This window comes from Stegodyphus dumicola, chromosome 2 (assembly GCF_044657685.1).
Source record: "Stegodyphus dumicola isolate Sdum_Otavi_A_Nest chromosome 2, ASM4465768v1".
NCBI lineage: Eukaryota > Metazoa > Arthropoda > Arachnida > Araneae > Eresidae > Stegodyphus > Stegodyphus dumicola.
The window spans coordinates 229,752,710-229,767,813 of record NC_140769.1 but is presented as its reverse complement, the minus strand read 5'-3'; the positions used below and the strand labels follow the sequence as shown (position 1 = coordinate 229,767,813).

Below are 15,104 nucleotides of genomic sequence, written 5' to 3'. Positions count from 1 at the left end.
TGTTTTTTAAACCTATTTAAGAAGAAGTGCTATGATATGCATCGTAAAAAAGTTTAAAGACTAAAGTTTTCACTAAAGATAGTAAAGCTATTTATATATCATCATAGCAGTATTCACAAATTCATGTAACATTTTTTTTTAATATTAAATTATGAAATATAAAAGGATATGCACCAATTTTAAGTTCATATTAAAGTTAAAAAATCAAGGGTATAAATTATGTTAATGAATACAGTGTCAGTTTAGATTGCTCTGTTTGTGTCCTCATCTTTACTTTACGAACACTTTTATGACATTTCAGATCTCCTTAAAACAATCTGGAAGAATGAAATTTGAAAGTTACAAAGCCAAAGGAAAGTAATTACATAAAACAAACTGTTACTCTCATTCTAGGAATCCATATTATTTCCTAATACTTTTTAATACTATTTTGCATAATAATACTCTACGAACTTTATTAACAATGCACTAGTCTCCTTTTTTTGAATGATGTTATCAATTGTTGATTCTACTCCTTAGCAATTGTCAAGCAGTGTACCTTTTAATTAAGAAAGTATATATTTATTGTTTTTAAGCTGCACAACTTGTCTGGTAGATACAGATTAGTTAAATTTAGAAAATTAATTAAAAACCTTATGATTAGCTAAAGGGCTATAGTCTAATAACAGCTATTTGAGAGACTACAAAAAGATTTGCCAAGTATTGTCAAAAGCTGTTGAATCATTCTGCTAGTTTTTAACGGCATTTTAAAGTTTTTGATTAAATGTTGTAAATCAAAACAGCATGGAATGAATTTGGTAATGAACAGACAACTGAAATATTATAATAAAATTTTTTTCCTCTTCACACATATATTTATAATTTTTTTAATATTTGTCATTTTTGTGTGTATTTTTGTATATTTTTCATACAAAATTCTCATTTAGATTTGCCAAGAAAGGCCTTTCTCTTCTGTAAAGGAAAAAGAGAGAGAGAGATAAAATTTCTTTTCAAAATACATTGATTTCCAAAAGTTATGCAACAAATTGAAAAATCACGATAAATCAGTTAAAATAGTTCAAAATTCTTGAAATATGAATATGTCACAAACAAAAGGAAGTTGCATCGAGTAGCATTATGCATGAGCGTCTATATAAATATGATACACCTTAAAATCAGCTGTTTAGGAGGGAATCGCTGTTCAATGGATGGCAATACATTAGACAATTTTAAAACAGCAAAAATGTAAAAATGAGTTCGAGATAACATCTGGCAGCAAAATTGCATTACAGAGCCATAGGTCGATTAGAAGCAGGTAAAGAACAGTCTGGCATTGCAAAATGGCTAAATGACTGTTCCATGGTTAGCAGTTGTGAAACATATTTCTAACTACTGGTTCAGCCTCTTGAAGACCTACAAAAGACAGGTCAACATCTAGAAAAGACCATATTTGTAACTAAGTGCACATCACAATAGGACTGCAGCTCCATCTCAGCTTAGATTAACGTTTATTTCTATTATAGGAAGGACAGTATCAGCCACAACAGTACACAGAAGGCTGCATGAAAGAGATCTATATGTCACACGAGCTGCACCGTACGTCCGGCTTACCTCCCCAGCTTGAATTGGACATGTAGTCATGTAAGCTGAACTAAAACTCAATAAAGGTCTGTCACTGATGAGTCCCACTTTGCTTTACAAAATGATTCTTAAATTTTTATACATGGAGAAGCAAATACTTGATATCTTCTATTCAGCATACAGGAAAGGGATATCTATGCAGGAAGTAGTGTTCAGGTAGGGTGTAGAGACAGCATATTGGATCTTACTGTTCGCTCGTACGCTGTCGCAACCGGCAATACCTTCATTTTGAAAGCAGATGATACCCTCTCTAATACTGCTCTCCTTGTAAGAAAACATCCTGCTCTCCTTGAAGATGAAACTCTAGTCCAAAAGGAACAGCCAACATGCTTTCCCCACTTTTGTTCCATTCAGCATGTCAGATGCACTCGAGAGGCATGTTGCTGGCTTCCAACTCCTTTCCCGAATCCTTGATAGGATCAGAACTATTTTACTTGATCAATGGGCATTGCTACCCATGCAAACAAGTCTCATTTAACATTATAATCAACATGAGACATCACTGTCAGGCCTATATTACTGTTCGGTGTGATCATACTCATTACTGAGAAGTTTCTTTGTATTTAATTTGTTTGTCTGTTTCAAAAGATTTTATGTTCCTGTTGATACCATAAAATGTAAACATTCTGCATAACATTTGCTTATGCTTTTAAGTTACAAGAAGTATAATAAATATTTTCACCAAGTTTGTCCATTTTGCTTGCATACTTGAGTTATCATCAGATTTCCATTTATTGCTCAACTTTTGGAAACCAGTTATGTTTCAGTGATAAGACAAATTAAGAAGTCAACTCACTTATTGTCACAGTCAGAAAGAAGATTAACTACAATAGTTTCTTCTTTCCGCATATACAAAGGCACAGGTGACAGCTGAGCTTTCACGAAATTTGAAGCTTTGTAACATGCATTACTACAAAAACACTGAAAGAGAACATTACATGTTATTTGTGCACATAAATTTTAAATATGCAAAGTACTACTATTTTATACGAGCTTTGCGGTCAAATTTGAAATATTTTGCATACTTCTTAACACTTCTCATAATTATTTTCCCTTTTTATTATTATTATTATTATTTCATTATGTATGTAAGATAAAAATATGTGAATCAAAATTATAATTTAAACTAACGGTAAAACTTTAATTCTCCCTCTCTGTTCTAAAAATTGTTATAACTTCTCTGGATTGCATCATTTCTAGATCATTCTATTCTGCATGGTCTGTGTAGCGCTGATGATGGAATAATTGAAAACTGAAACTTTTGACTCAAACCAAAACATTTTTCTTCATGTGCTTCCCTATAGGATAGCTACGCACTTCAGCTTCGCTCTCTACCCTGCCAAGCTGTAATTTCTCTGTGCTCGCTTTCGCAAAAGTATTAAAAAAGTAAATGTTCTTGAATAGGCACGACTAAAGTGTCAAGTGAATTGTGGTCACAAACATCAACTGGAAAATAAAAATGGAATTAAAACTGCCTCGACTGCCAAGTTTCTTAGATATTACGATCTCAGCATATCAGCATACGGTGCATTCAAAATTCTTACTCTCCAATATGGATATACATACGCATCAATACTGCTCCGTCTTTTCCTTCCTATTATTATATTACATGTATATATTTTTTGGGGGGGGAGATAAAGACCAACATTACATAATTTACCAGAACAATTCTCAATTTTTTAATTTAGCTAAAAAAAAAAAAAAGGCATAGCGGTAAGCTGATTTTTAAAAGTACTGAATCTTCATGAAATAGCAATTTTAACAGTGGCATAAATTAATTACAAAGTTCCAATTTAGAAAATATGTTCTATATTTGTAGAGGGTTTTTACTAAATATATATTCAATAACATCAAAGCTGATGCTTCATAAATACTGATGGAAGAAAAGTTAAACTAAAAGAACTTTCTAAACATAAGTACAATCACAATAATAAAAGCATTGGGCTTCAGTTTCCCCCCCCCCCAAACAGAGGCAAAATAAGAATTACAAACAGATATTTGATGAAAAAAGAATGTTAAATGCAAACACATCAAATCATCTAGTACACTGAAATTACATGCTAGAAAGCTATTACAGTCAAAAGTCGTTAATCCGGACTCGTCGGGACTTCGGCGATTCCGGATTATCGATTTTTCCGGATTATAGATCATCAGTTTAAATCTCGCAAGATGGCATGCAGAAATTCTAAAATTAAAAATATGAAACCGTAATTTATGAAATAAAGAACAATTATGATCTAAAGGGTATCAAAATTTGCAAAAAGAAAAAGCTTAATATTTATTTGTTTACTTTATTAAACATTTCTTTCAATGTAAGTTGTTTAAGTTTTGCTTCGTTTCATGTGATAATACTTTCTCTTTAATTCTATTAAAAAGACATAATTTTGTGTTCAGTTACAAAGTTCCGCTGTTCAAGTCCTATAATTGCTGTGTCAAGAACACCGACTAATTTGTCAATCAAAATTTTTTTGTTTTCAATAACCTCTGTCACTTTTCTTCGCTATTGGAAGCGAATTATAATGACGAGGAACTTGTTTTAAATCATATCAAAGACGGAGCATATCGAGATGAAATACTACATTTGGTAAGGAATTATAAGCCAAATAAAATAAAAACATCTGCGCTGAAGATAAGGATAGTGCTGACAAATCAACTTCCAATTCATTATGCGCCCGCCGCCGAGCAACGTGAAATTGATAAACAGATTTCGGATTTCAAAACATACTTTCGCTTTAGATCCTTTACATATTAACAAATATATATCGGAAATTCTATTTGATATAATCGAAAGTTTAAGCTTACTTTTATATAATTGCTCTTACAGTCTGCAAAAAATAATAAGCCGGATGCAATTCGAAAATTAAGGAACAACGCAATCATCAACATTAACTGAAATAGATAATTATTTAGCTTATACGTCCATTATACATAAAATGCGCACGCGAAAACGTATTCTGCACTTGCACACACTCATATGCGCAGTCGTAAAAGGTCTTACTTGCACACGTGAACGCCTCTGCGCATGTTCAACGTGGCGCATGCGCAGAAAGTTTTTAGTTTTGATGTCCGGATTATAGATCATTCCGAATTAACGACTTTTGACTGTATTACTAAATACAAGGTCCAAGATCCAAAACCATTGGATCTCTGGCAATATTGGAAGATTCTGGATTTTAGACCACTAACTCAAATCTAGTAGGATAACATATTAAAAATTATAAAATTAAAAGTATGAAATAACTATTTGTCAAATAATCAAACATTTTTATTTCCTTAAAATAACCAAAATTGACAAACACACTTCAATATTAAGAGTTTATTTTATTTAAAAATTTCTTCCAACATAAAACTTTAAGCAATTATGCTTCCCTGATTGGTGTAGTGGTTTGTGATGCTATGTCACTGGACCTGAATTTGAATTCCAGAGAAGACTTGGATGTTTGTACGTATATAGTGTCTCTGCAGAATAGACACACTTAAAATACAAGCACAAGCTATTAGAATTTTAATATCTTAATTTTTGCCACTTCATTCCTTTTTTTTTTTTTTTTTTTTTTCCTCAACAGATGGGGCTACTTTTGTGTTCACTTTACTCTGCTAAGTTTGTTCAACATTATTTCTGTTCTTAAAGAAAAAGGACCTCTGTCCAACTGTCTTTGAAATTAATAGAATTTTAATCAAACTCTATGCCACAATAAGGTTGCTGTTTTGCCTAATTATGAGTTTTACACTGGTATGTTTTTCTTTCAATTTGATTTCATAGGAAGTTGACACTGGCACAAACTTTAAAAATTATTACCAATTTTTAATGATCAAAGTATGAATTTTTATCTAAAAAGAAAACTTAAAGCAAATATTCAATACAGAATCAACGCACAATTTACACGGGTCTATGGCTTGAAAAAAGTAAAAAAGATTGACAAATTCCTGTCACAGATATCAGCATTTGAATACTCATTTAATTTATGAAATTAAATGAATTTATTCTACAAATTAAACTTAAATTGCTAATTGTATTTTTCTGTTAAATACAATGTAAATTAATCTCATTTTCTACATTTTTAACTGCTTTGAGATTAACAGTCTGCATCATTTTCAATATTAATATTCCAATATTAACCTGATAAATTCTGAGTTGACTGCATGCAAAATATCTTACACATTCAAAAATCATGTTTGGAAAAGAATGGAAATCTTAAAAAGTTACAGTTTTCATTTTTAGATACTAAAATATGCAGTGTTTTAAAATATAACAAAAGAAATGTGTGAAAACAATTTTTTAATCATTGAAAACCTAGGATAGGTTATTAAACATTTAAAAATGAAAAGAAAAAAAAAAAAAAAAAAAAAAAAAGAAGAAGAAGAAGAAGAAGAAGAAAATTATCAGCTATATCTTAGTAGTAATTTTTACCAACATACCTTTCTTTCTGTCAAGTCATATACTTTATTTGAAAATCTAGATATGTGATACTTTTGTTTAGGCACCTAAATAAAAATAAATATATAGAGAATCAATGTTAAAATTGTCAATAATATAATTTCCCCATAAAGTTCCACATAATTTTAATGGAAGTAATTAACAATCAGCATTATTTTATATTCAATTGATTACATCTCCAGGTAGATAACAGGTGAGAAAAAACTAGAACCATGCCATCCCCCCAGTCCTCCACCATGTTCATTTTAAAAAGTAATTGAGTACTATTGTATTTGTTGACATATAAGATGCATTCTTTATCCAAAAAACTACTGTCATAAATAATGTATTTCTTGTGCACTGTTTAAACAATGGGCCATACTCTAGAACAGATTATTAACAAGAATGGTTTTTTTCCATTCTCACCACAGTGGTCTGATGGATGAAAATTATTTAAAGTAGTATGAAAATTAGTATGAAACGCCGGCAATCTGCAGAATGCCTAGGCATTTTATATAATGCCGGATGATTTTAGGCAAAGTATAAAATAAGAAAATTATTACATACATTACCTAGGCATTGTATGTAATACCTAGGCATTCTATAGAATGACAAATTATCTTTAGGCAAAGTATAAAAAAAAAAGGTTATGATAAGGCTATTGTTTAAAAGACGTTTACTCCTCTAAAATACAAATGTTATTTTGAAAAATTAATAAGAGTGCCATTAAAAAACTGATCTTCAAAATATGTAAAAAAAAAAAAGATAGTGAGCTAATCTTGATACAGCGTAATAAATTTGTATTTTCTATCTGGCCGAGACTGGGAATCAGTAAGATCTACCTCACAATGGAAGTTAAATTCAGAAACAATCATAAGTTTCAAATCAGTGCCCTTTTTAATGCATTTTCGTTTTTTCTGGCAGGGCTCACAATGGTGCTTGTTACAGTTCAATATCGTTATGTGCAATGTTTTTGTAATTAGTTCAAAGTTCTTTCGACATTCCGTCACTTCGTTCCTGTGCAGTACTCAAATGAGTTTTCATAAAATATGGAAAATAACTCAGCATCCATGATGAAATTCTGCATAGTACTGACGCTTTCTTTAATAGGATAAAAGAATGTATTTTTGTTTTCCACAAACATCATAATTTGCCCATGTTAGTAGTCCCGTGATTCCTTCTTAGTAGTCATTTTGGCCTTTTTACATCATTTACGAATTTCTGGCAAGTAGTTTCAGTTCTTCGAAGCAAATTGGAAATGTATTTTATACTTTGCCGGTTCGTCATTTGGCATTCTATAGAAGGCCTAGGAAATGTGTGAAATATGAATCATTTCATACATTGCTGACTAGTTTTGGGCATTATATACAATGCCTAGGCATTCTATAGAATGCCGGATTTCATACATTGCTGGTATCATATATATGTATATCTTTTCCCCCATCAGTGTATTTATATATAAATTGTGAGTAAAAAAAGTGTGGTCTAGGCAACCATGGAGTATTTAAGTGTTTAAAAACTTTTCTATTATATTATATGGGCTTAATTTTGATAAAATATGGTATGCTATTGATGGCAAGAAAACTAAAGCTCTTATACAGAATTTCTCCTGAAATGTCACTTAAATTTCCCCAACGTTAATACATTTACTATAAAATACAATAAAATTACTAAGAATGTTATTAAAAATTTAATTTACTTTACTCATATTGTGAAACAAATGAAAGATACATAAATGAAGACATATAGAAATATGCATGTAAACTGTCAAAAGTAGTAAGTAGAATTTTTAAAAAGAAATATTAAATTTTGGGGAGAATGTTTACTCTGTGAAAGGAATTTATAACAACAGTATTAATATCATTCACAATAAATATTACACCCAAGGCATTTCACAATACACCTGAAAAGTTAAAAATTAAACAAGACTGAAAAGAGTTTTAACATAATTCTGCAGATACTTTTCTGTTAATAGGTGAAAGAGGTGCCATTTAGTCTCAAAACATACTTGACAGAGGTGCCACTTAGTGTTAAACATAAATGTTGGTACAAAATCTAACTAGATAACAAACTCTAACAATACATACAGCTTTGAAAAAAAAAATTAAATTATTTTATAAAATCCAGAATACATAAAAAAATAATTACACACAAAAAAAAATATAAAACAGACTTTTGACTTCATATTACACAGAATGCATAAAACTGCTGATTTTATTTAACACTCCTAGAAACATTTACATCTTTTCATACAATTGCTGCCACATGAATTCGATGAGGTAAGAAGCTAGATGTAGCAACCAATGCCCTACTGATATTTATTTTGCTATTTTGCATGACATCCCATATCAAGATCAAAAGTACTTTGCGATCCTTGCCGAATCTAAACAAGGAAATTTCTGCATTGGTCTTGAAGATAATAAAGCAACAAGAATCAAAGTAAACTACATAAATCTGCAGAATCTGCATAAATTTGCTGGACAGCTGAAGAAGAAGGTTTTATTTAACCTTTGAAACTAGATCTATAAACTTATGCAACTTATGCTAACACTTATTTCTTTATCTTCAACATTTGTTCTTCAGCGTGTTATATGAATTAATACTGCAATGATGTTAATTTTTTACACTTATTCACAAGGCCATCATTGCACAGCTACTTGTGACATGATTTGAATTGGCTTGCATTTTCAGTGCACCTTTTATGACTGCTGCCTCATTAACAGAAATTTATGTTTATTTTAACAAATAATTATGCAGTGTAATGAATTTAAAATTGTATTACCCATTCCTGAATGGAAAATACACTTCTAAAGAGAAGGGTAAGAGAATAATTAAGTTTCTAAAGAATAGAATGAACATCAAGTAAACATATTAGATATTTAGATTAAGAAAAAGCACACAAAGACCATCTGCCTAAAGGAAAGGATGCTTTCATGGAGAATTTTTTAAGGGAACTGGTTCATATTTACATTAGACATGAGGAAAACTATGTAAATTCCCATGCAGCCAGCCTGCTAACTGAGATTTGGACCTGAGACAAACTATCAGAGTTTAGCGATCTTACCACTTAGCTGCTGGTAGGCAAGAAACAAATAGAATTATGGGTACATAAAGTTGTTTTAGGTAAGATGAGAAAAATACTTTGGGGGGGGAGTAGATAACAACAACTCTTTATTTGCTTTCTTTTTTAAAACAGCCATTTTTATTTAAAATGTAAACTTTAGGCTATTTAAGAGGATTGATTTACACTTTTTTTAACTTCGCTGATTTTTTATAAATAGTTTAATTTTTCCTCACTATTTTCATCTTTTTTATTTTCCAGGATTTTTCCATATGAGTGAGAACCTTATGTTATGAAGAAATTTAGTAAGATCAATACTTAGCACTAATTCCAAGAGATTTAATATGCTAATTTTAACTATCAGATTTTGTATTCATAAATTATTCAAAGGATTCATGAGGAAGTTGAATAGTTAGATAAGTCTGTAAATTTTGACATGACTTTAGAAGGGGGGATTAGTATTTTAAAAAATAAATTTAAAAGATGCAGTGAAATGAAAACTGTCATAAACTTGTAGCATGTGGCAGTGATAATGTTTCTCCTAGCTCCCATGATGATGAATAGTTTAAAGATAATGATGGCTCAGCTTTTGAGATTTAGTTTTTTAATAGCATAATGCCTAAGAGAAGTCAATAATGAGTAAGGCATTCAATGGTAATTATACTTTTTAAATTTAATTGAAATATTCTTTATTTTCACATTTAAACATATTTCATGTGCATACTGTTCCAAGATTATAATACTTATTTCTTCATTGTAAAGTTATATTGATCACGTACAAGGTTGCTGCTCAAATAGAAGAATGAAACTCCCTGACTTTTACAGGTTTTGCAGGTGTGTTTTAAGAAAATTCCAGTTTATCTGTGTAGTGCATGTTGGCTGGGCTGAGGGGTAAATTAATTAGAAAGGTATTTAATGACATTTTAAAATAAATTCAGGTATTTTATATTTCTTTAGCAGCATACATAAGCAAAAAATATGTGCATTAAATTTTGTAATGGAATGTCATCATACTGCTAGAATTAGTTTCAGGAGTATGCCAGAGAAAATTACCTGAAACTTGAAAGTATTACTAACTAATAATAAATAAATTTAGGAAAAAGAAGCCACATTAAATGATATGAATAACATTAAAATAATTAGTAAATTACTAAAGTAAAAACTGAAAGATTAAAAACTGAATTGCAATATTCAACGATGTTTTAGTGAATATAATAATATTAAATGGGTTAAAATTAGATGACTAATCACTATTTTTTTTATTTCACTGCAAAATGACAATGATGGCACTTATTAAAAGGGAAAAAAAAAATTTAAGATTTTGTGGTAAAATCCTAGTTTATGCTACAGCTTAAGCCCGATTTTGAAAATTGTCACCCATACAAAAATGACCCGTGTACTGCTCATCATAAATGCATGGTTTAAGGCTTATCATAATGTCGCCAAATCCCACACATACATTATACTAGGATTCAACCAATATTGTTTTATATGAGAATGGGAGGGTATTTTCTAACGTTAAACATGCACTGCACATGCACAGGCGAGTCTCTCGATTCTCGAGGTTACTGAAAACCAAAGTTGCTGAAACTTGCTTTTGCCTTTCTAAAAAGGAATCTCATTGCAACTGCGAAAATTGGCCCTACATCAGATGCCCAAATACACTCCAGCAATACATAATTTGCCAAGAACGTAATTGCTTCCAATGTTGGCACAAAAATCTCATTTTGTTTTTGGATCGTCGTATGAAATTCCCTGACTTTTTTGGTCAATTTTCGAATTCTCCGACTTTCCCCATTTCTTCCGGTAGTGTGGCAACCCTGCATATATTACTCCTCAAAATGAAACTTTAAAAGTTTGAGTGCGTCTTTTATGGTAGTAAATATAATAAATAAATGTCCAACTACTTCATTGACTATTTTAATTTAATAAAAAATTAATAAAAAAATCTACACATAATTAACTAAAAAATATAGTACAGTCAAAAGTCTTTAATTCAGACGTCCATAATCCAGAATGATCTATAATCCGGACCTCAAAGCTACAAACTTTCTGTGCATGTGTAAACACATGCGCATAATACGAGGGCCATCCAGGAAGTAGATTACGTTTCCGTCTGTGTCCGCTAGGGGCGGGGCTAGCGCGGCCATCTTGGGGTCAGAGCGTTGCGCAGCTCAGTCTGCATCTAGCCGTGCTAGTGAGAGGTTCGTGCTGTGCTCTGTTCAGATACTGTGACGGTTTGAAATGTCTGCGTTAATTGAAAATCCCGCGAGCTGCGCTCAGTAATAAGGTTTCTGACTGCAAAAAACTGTAAACCGATAGAAATCTATCGGCAGCTTCGTGAAGTGTATGGGGACAACATTATCACTGAAGGTGGAGTGCGTCAGTGGGTCATAAGATTTCAAAATGGCCGAACCAATGTTCACGACGAAGATCGAAGTGGGAGACCCAGCATAGTGACCGCCGAACTTCTCGAAAAAGTCGATGCTAAAGTCCGTGAAAATCGAAATTTCACAATAACGGAACTTTCTTTGAGTTTTCCACAAATTTCGCGAAGTTTGTTGCACGAAATCATCAGCGAAAAGCTTGGTTACCACAAGTTTTGTGCAAGATGGATTCCAAAAATCTTGACAGAGGACCACAAAAATCAGCGAATGGCTGCAGCGTTGAACTTTTTGGACGCTTACCATAAGGATGGTGACTCTTTACTCGATCGCATCGTTACTGGTGACGAAACATGGGTGAAACATGTGAACTGTGAAACGAAATTGCAATCAATGCAGTGGGGGCACACAAGTTCTCCCCAAAAACCCAAGAAATGCATGCAAACAATGTCGGCAAGGAAGATGATGGCGACTGTTTTTTGGGACAGAAAAGGTGTAATTTTCGTGGACTTCCTGGAAAGAGGCACTACAATAAACTCTCAAAGGTATTGCCAAACTCTCCAAAAACTCAGAAGAGCAATTCAAAACAAGCGCAGAGGAATGTTGAGCTCTAAGATCTTGTTGATTCACGACAACGCCCGGCCCCACACGGCAAATGTCACTCGTAAAGTTCTTGAATCTTTTAAGTGGGAGTTGTTTCCTCATCCGCCGTACAGTCCCGACCTGGCACCGAGTGACTTCCACCTATTCCCAGCAATGAAGAAGTGGCTGGTTATGCAGCGTTTTGATGACGACGCACAGCTGCAAGAAGAGGTAACGAAGTGGTTGAAGGCGCAGGCGGCCGAATTTTTCGACGAAGGAATTTCCAAGCTCGTACATCGCTACGATAAATGCCTTAATTTGTATGGTGACTATGTAGAAAAGTAGTATTTGAGTGTGGCTTTCATCTGTATATAATAAAATTTGTTTCCTATACTTTGTTTATTTTTTTATTCCAAAACGTAATCTACTTTCTGGATAGCCCTCGTACTTTTATGCATGCACATAATATGTTTACACATGCACGTTTAATGTATAACGGACGGCATAAGCTAAGCTAAAATTATCTAATTATCTATTTCCATTAATGTTGCAGATTGCGTTGTTCCTTAATCTTCTAATTGGATCTGGCTTATTATTCTTTGCAGACTGTTAGAGCAATTTTATAAAAGTAAGCCTGAACTTTCGATTCTGTCAAAAAGAATTTCCGATTCTGGAGCTGCCAAAGGATCTACAAAGCTAAAGCATGTTTCGATGTCCATCAAACAAAAAGTAGGATTGCTGCAAAAAATGGATAAAGGCATATCCTTTGTTTCTCTAACCATTCCAAAATCTGTTTATCAATTTCACGCTGCTGTGTGGGAGGGGGGGACGTCACGGCGCGCAATGAACTGGAAGTTGATCTGTCAGCACTATCCTTATCTTCAAGGCAGATGTTTTTATTTTATTCGGCTTATAATTCCTTACTAAATGTAATATTTCATCTCGATGTACTCTATCTTTGATATGATTTAAATCAAATTCCTCGTCACTATAAATATCACGAATACACATCAAATAGTTTTCTGGTTGCAATTTTCTAATTTCGACTATGCGTAATGTATGCCTTATGCATGCACGCATTGAAAGAAATGTTTAATAAAGTAAACAAATAAATATTAAGCTTTTTTTTGTAAATTTTGATACCCTTTAGATCATAATTGCTCTTTATTTCATAAATTACGATTTCATATTTTTAATTTTATAATTTCTGCATGCCATCTTACCAGATTTAAACTGATGATCTATAATGCGGAAAAACCGATAATTGAGAATAGCCGAAGTCCCGACGAGTCCGGATTAAAGACTTTGGTACTTTTCCGTTTTGCCGGCGCCAGCGATAAAGTCGCCAATAATGGTACAACCGATGCCAAAAGGAATATTCTCGCTGGTAACCTTTTACGCCTCATTTTCAAAACAAGTCGCAGCTTTTTCTTATCAGATTGATTGTTTCTTTGGCATATAATTACATAGAATTTTTATCAGATAGTTCAGTTTTATGTCTAAGGCTATTTTCGGTAATTAAGTCAATTAGGATGCAATCACAGCTCTTACCCGAAGCCGAAAATATAGAAAAGGAAAGTCATGGGTTAAATTCATCAATTCTAATGAGAATGCATTAGTGAATTAAAGCACTGCAGTTTTACATAATTTCTGAGTAAGCTATTCATACGCATTAAAATATTTCTTGCATTTAAACTTGTGTTCCAAATTAAGATTTAACTTGAAATTAATGTAGATAATTACTGAGAGCATTAGATTTTTGTAGAGTAGTTTATGTGAGATGAGATCGCTTGGGGTCACGTGATATGAACCGGCGAATTAGTATGTTGAACCATGAAAGCATAGTAAATTCTTGAATTAATGTCTTTTTACAAATTTATTGTCTTTATTTATTGGCTTTTTATAAAGTTTTAAGCGATATTAAAATGTTTATGCCTTCAAAAAATGAATTCTTAGAACTAAAATTATTTTAATATTTTTTATGTGTATACTGTATGTTGTCGCCAATAAAGTCTGCTTGGCGAGATTTGCGCCGGCGAAACGGAAAAGTACCAAGACTTTTGACTGTATAATGAGAAAATGAAATACACACATTTTGTTTCAGACATTTATCAACTTAATTGAGACTTATCAGAATACAGACCAAGATGCAGAAAGAATTTTAATATTCAATAGACTGCAAATGTGGTGAAAGCAGACTTTTTATTTAAGTGGAAATTTTCTTTGAAAATATTAACAACAATATCAACTTAATATATTACATAGGTAAAAAAACATTTTATTTACTCTATACTCTTCTTGTAATATGTTTTTTTGAGTGTTAAAAATTATCTTTCATGTTTTGTGAATTTTACTCAAAAATATATATCTTATAAAGTAGGTTCTATATTACTTAAATATATGACAGTAATGGCATCTACAGTAGTTTTATTGTTAAATGAAACTGCAATAATGTGCAAAATATGAGCTCTGAGTATGAAGTGAAGCTCCAAGTATGAAGAATGTTTTGCTCAGAAAAAATTCACATTTTCAATCAGGTATTAATTCACCTGAAATACTTATGATGTGCAGCATTCATTATTTCATGCTGACTTCTAACATTTTGGCATCAAATATAAAAAAATCTGCAGAAAATATTCAAATATTTTTAAATAGATTAACCATAGCTACTGAATTCTGACATTTCTTTAAAATAACAAGTAAAATACAAAAATGCCAAACTATCTTAAAGATTAGAGAAACGGAAAGGCGACATACCTGTGTAATACGCTTTGAGCACAAGGGATAACCACACATATGTTCAATGCTCCTTTCTTGTATGACATCATCATAATCATTTTGGCATAATTTTGTACACTAAAATTATTTAAAACATACTCTTTAAAATAAACTCATTTTATAACATTTTAAATTACATTTGATAGTTATGCATTAACAAATACATTTGATTCCCATAGGCAGTATCTTGTAAACTATTCCATCCTAGTGTTAGTCTTAGAAATAACTTTTCAATAAAAATCTGACTAGCTTTTGAAAACCA

General features: G+C 31.9%; 1 protein-coding gene across 1 annotated transcript in view; it reads right to left on the bottom strand.

The window, feature by feature from the left end:
* LOC118192787 (putative RNA polymerase II subunit B1 CTD phosphatase RPAP2) overlaps positions 1–15,104 on the bottom strand; it is a 43,814-nt gene that overhangs the window by 19,661 nt on the left and 9,049 nt on the right. Inside the window, exons 3-5 of the mRNA XM_035363802.2 lie at positions 14,822–14,920; positions 6,040–6,105; positions 2,417–2,541 (exon numbers count right to left, since the gene is read on the bottom strand). Coding sequence (XP_035219693.2) covers positions 2,417–2,541; positions 6,040–6,105; positions 14,822–14,920 — 290 coding nt within the window. The remainder of the gene's footprint in view (positions 1–2,416; positions 2,542–6,039; positions 6,106–14,821; positions 14,921–15,104) is intronic.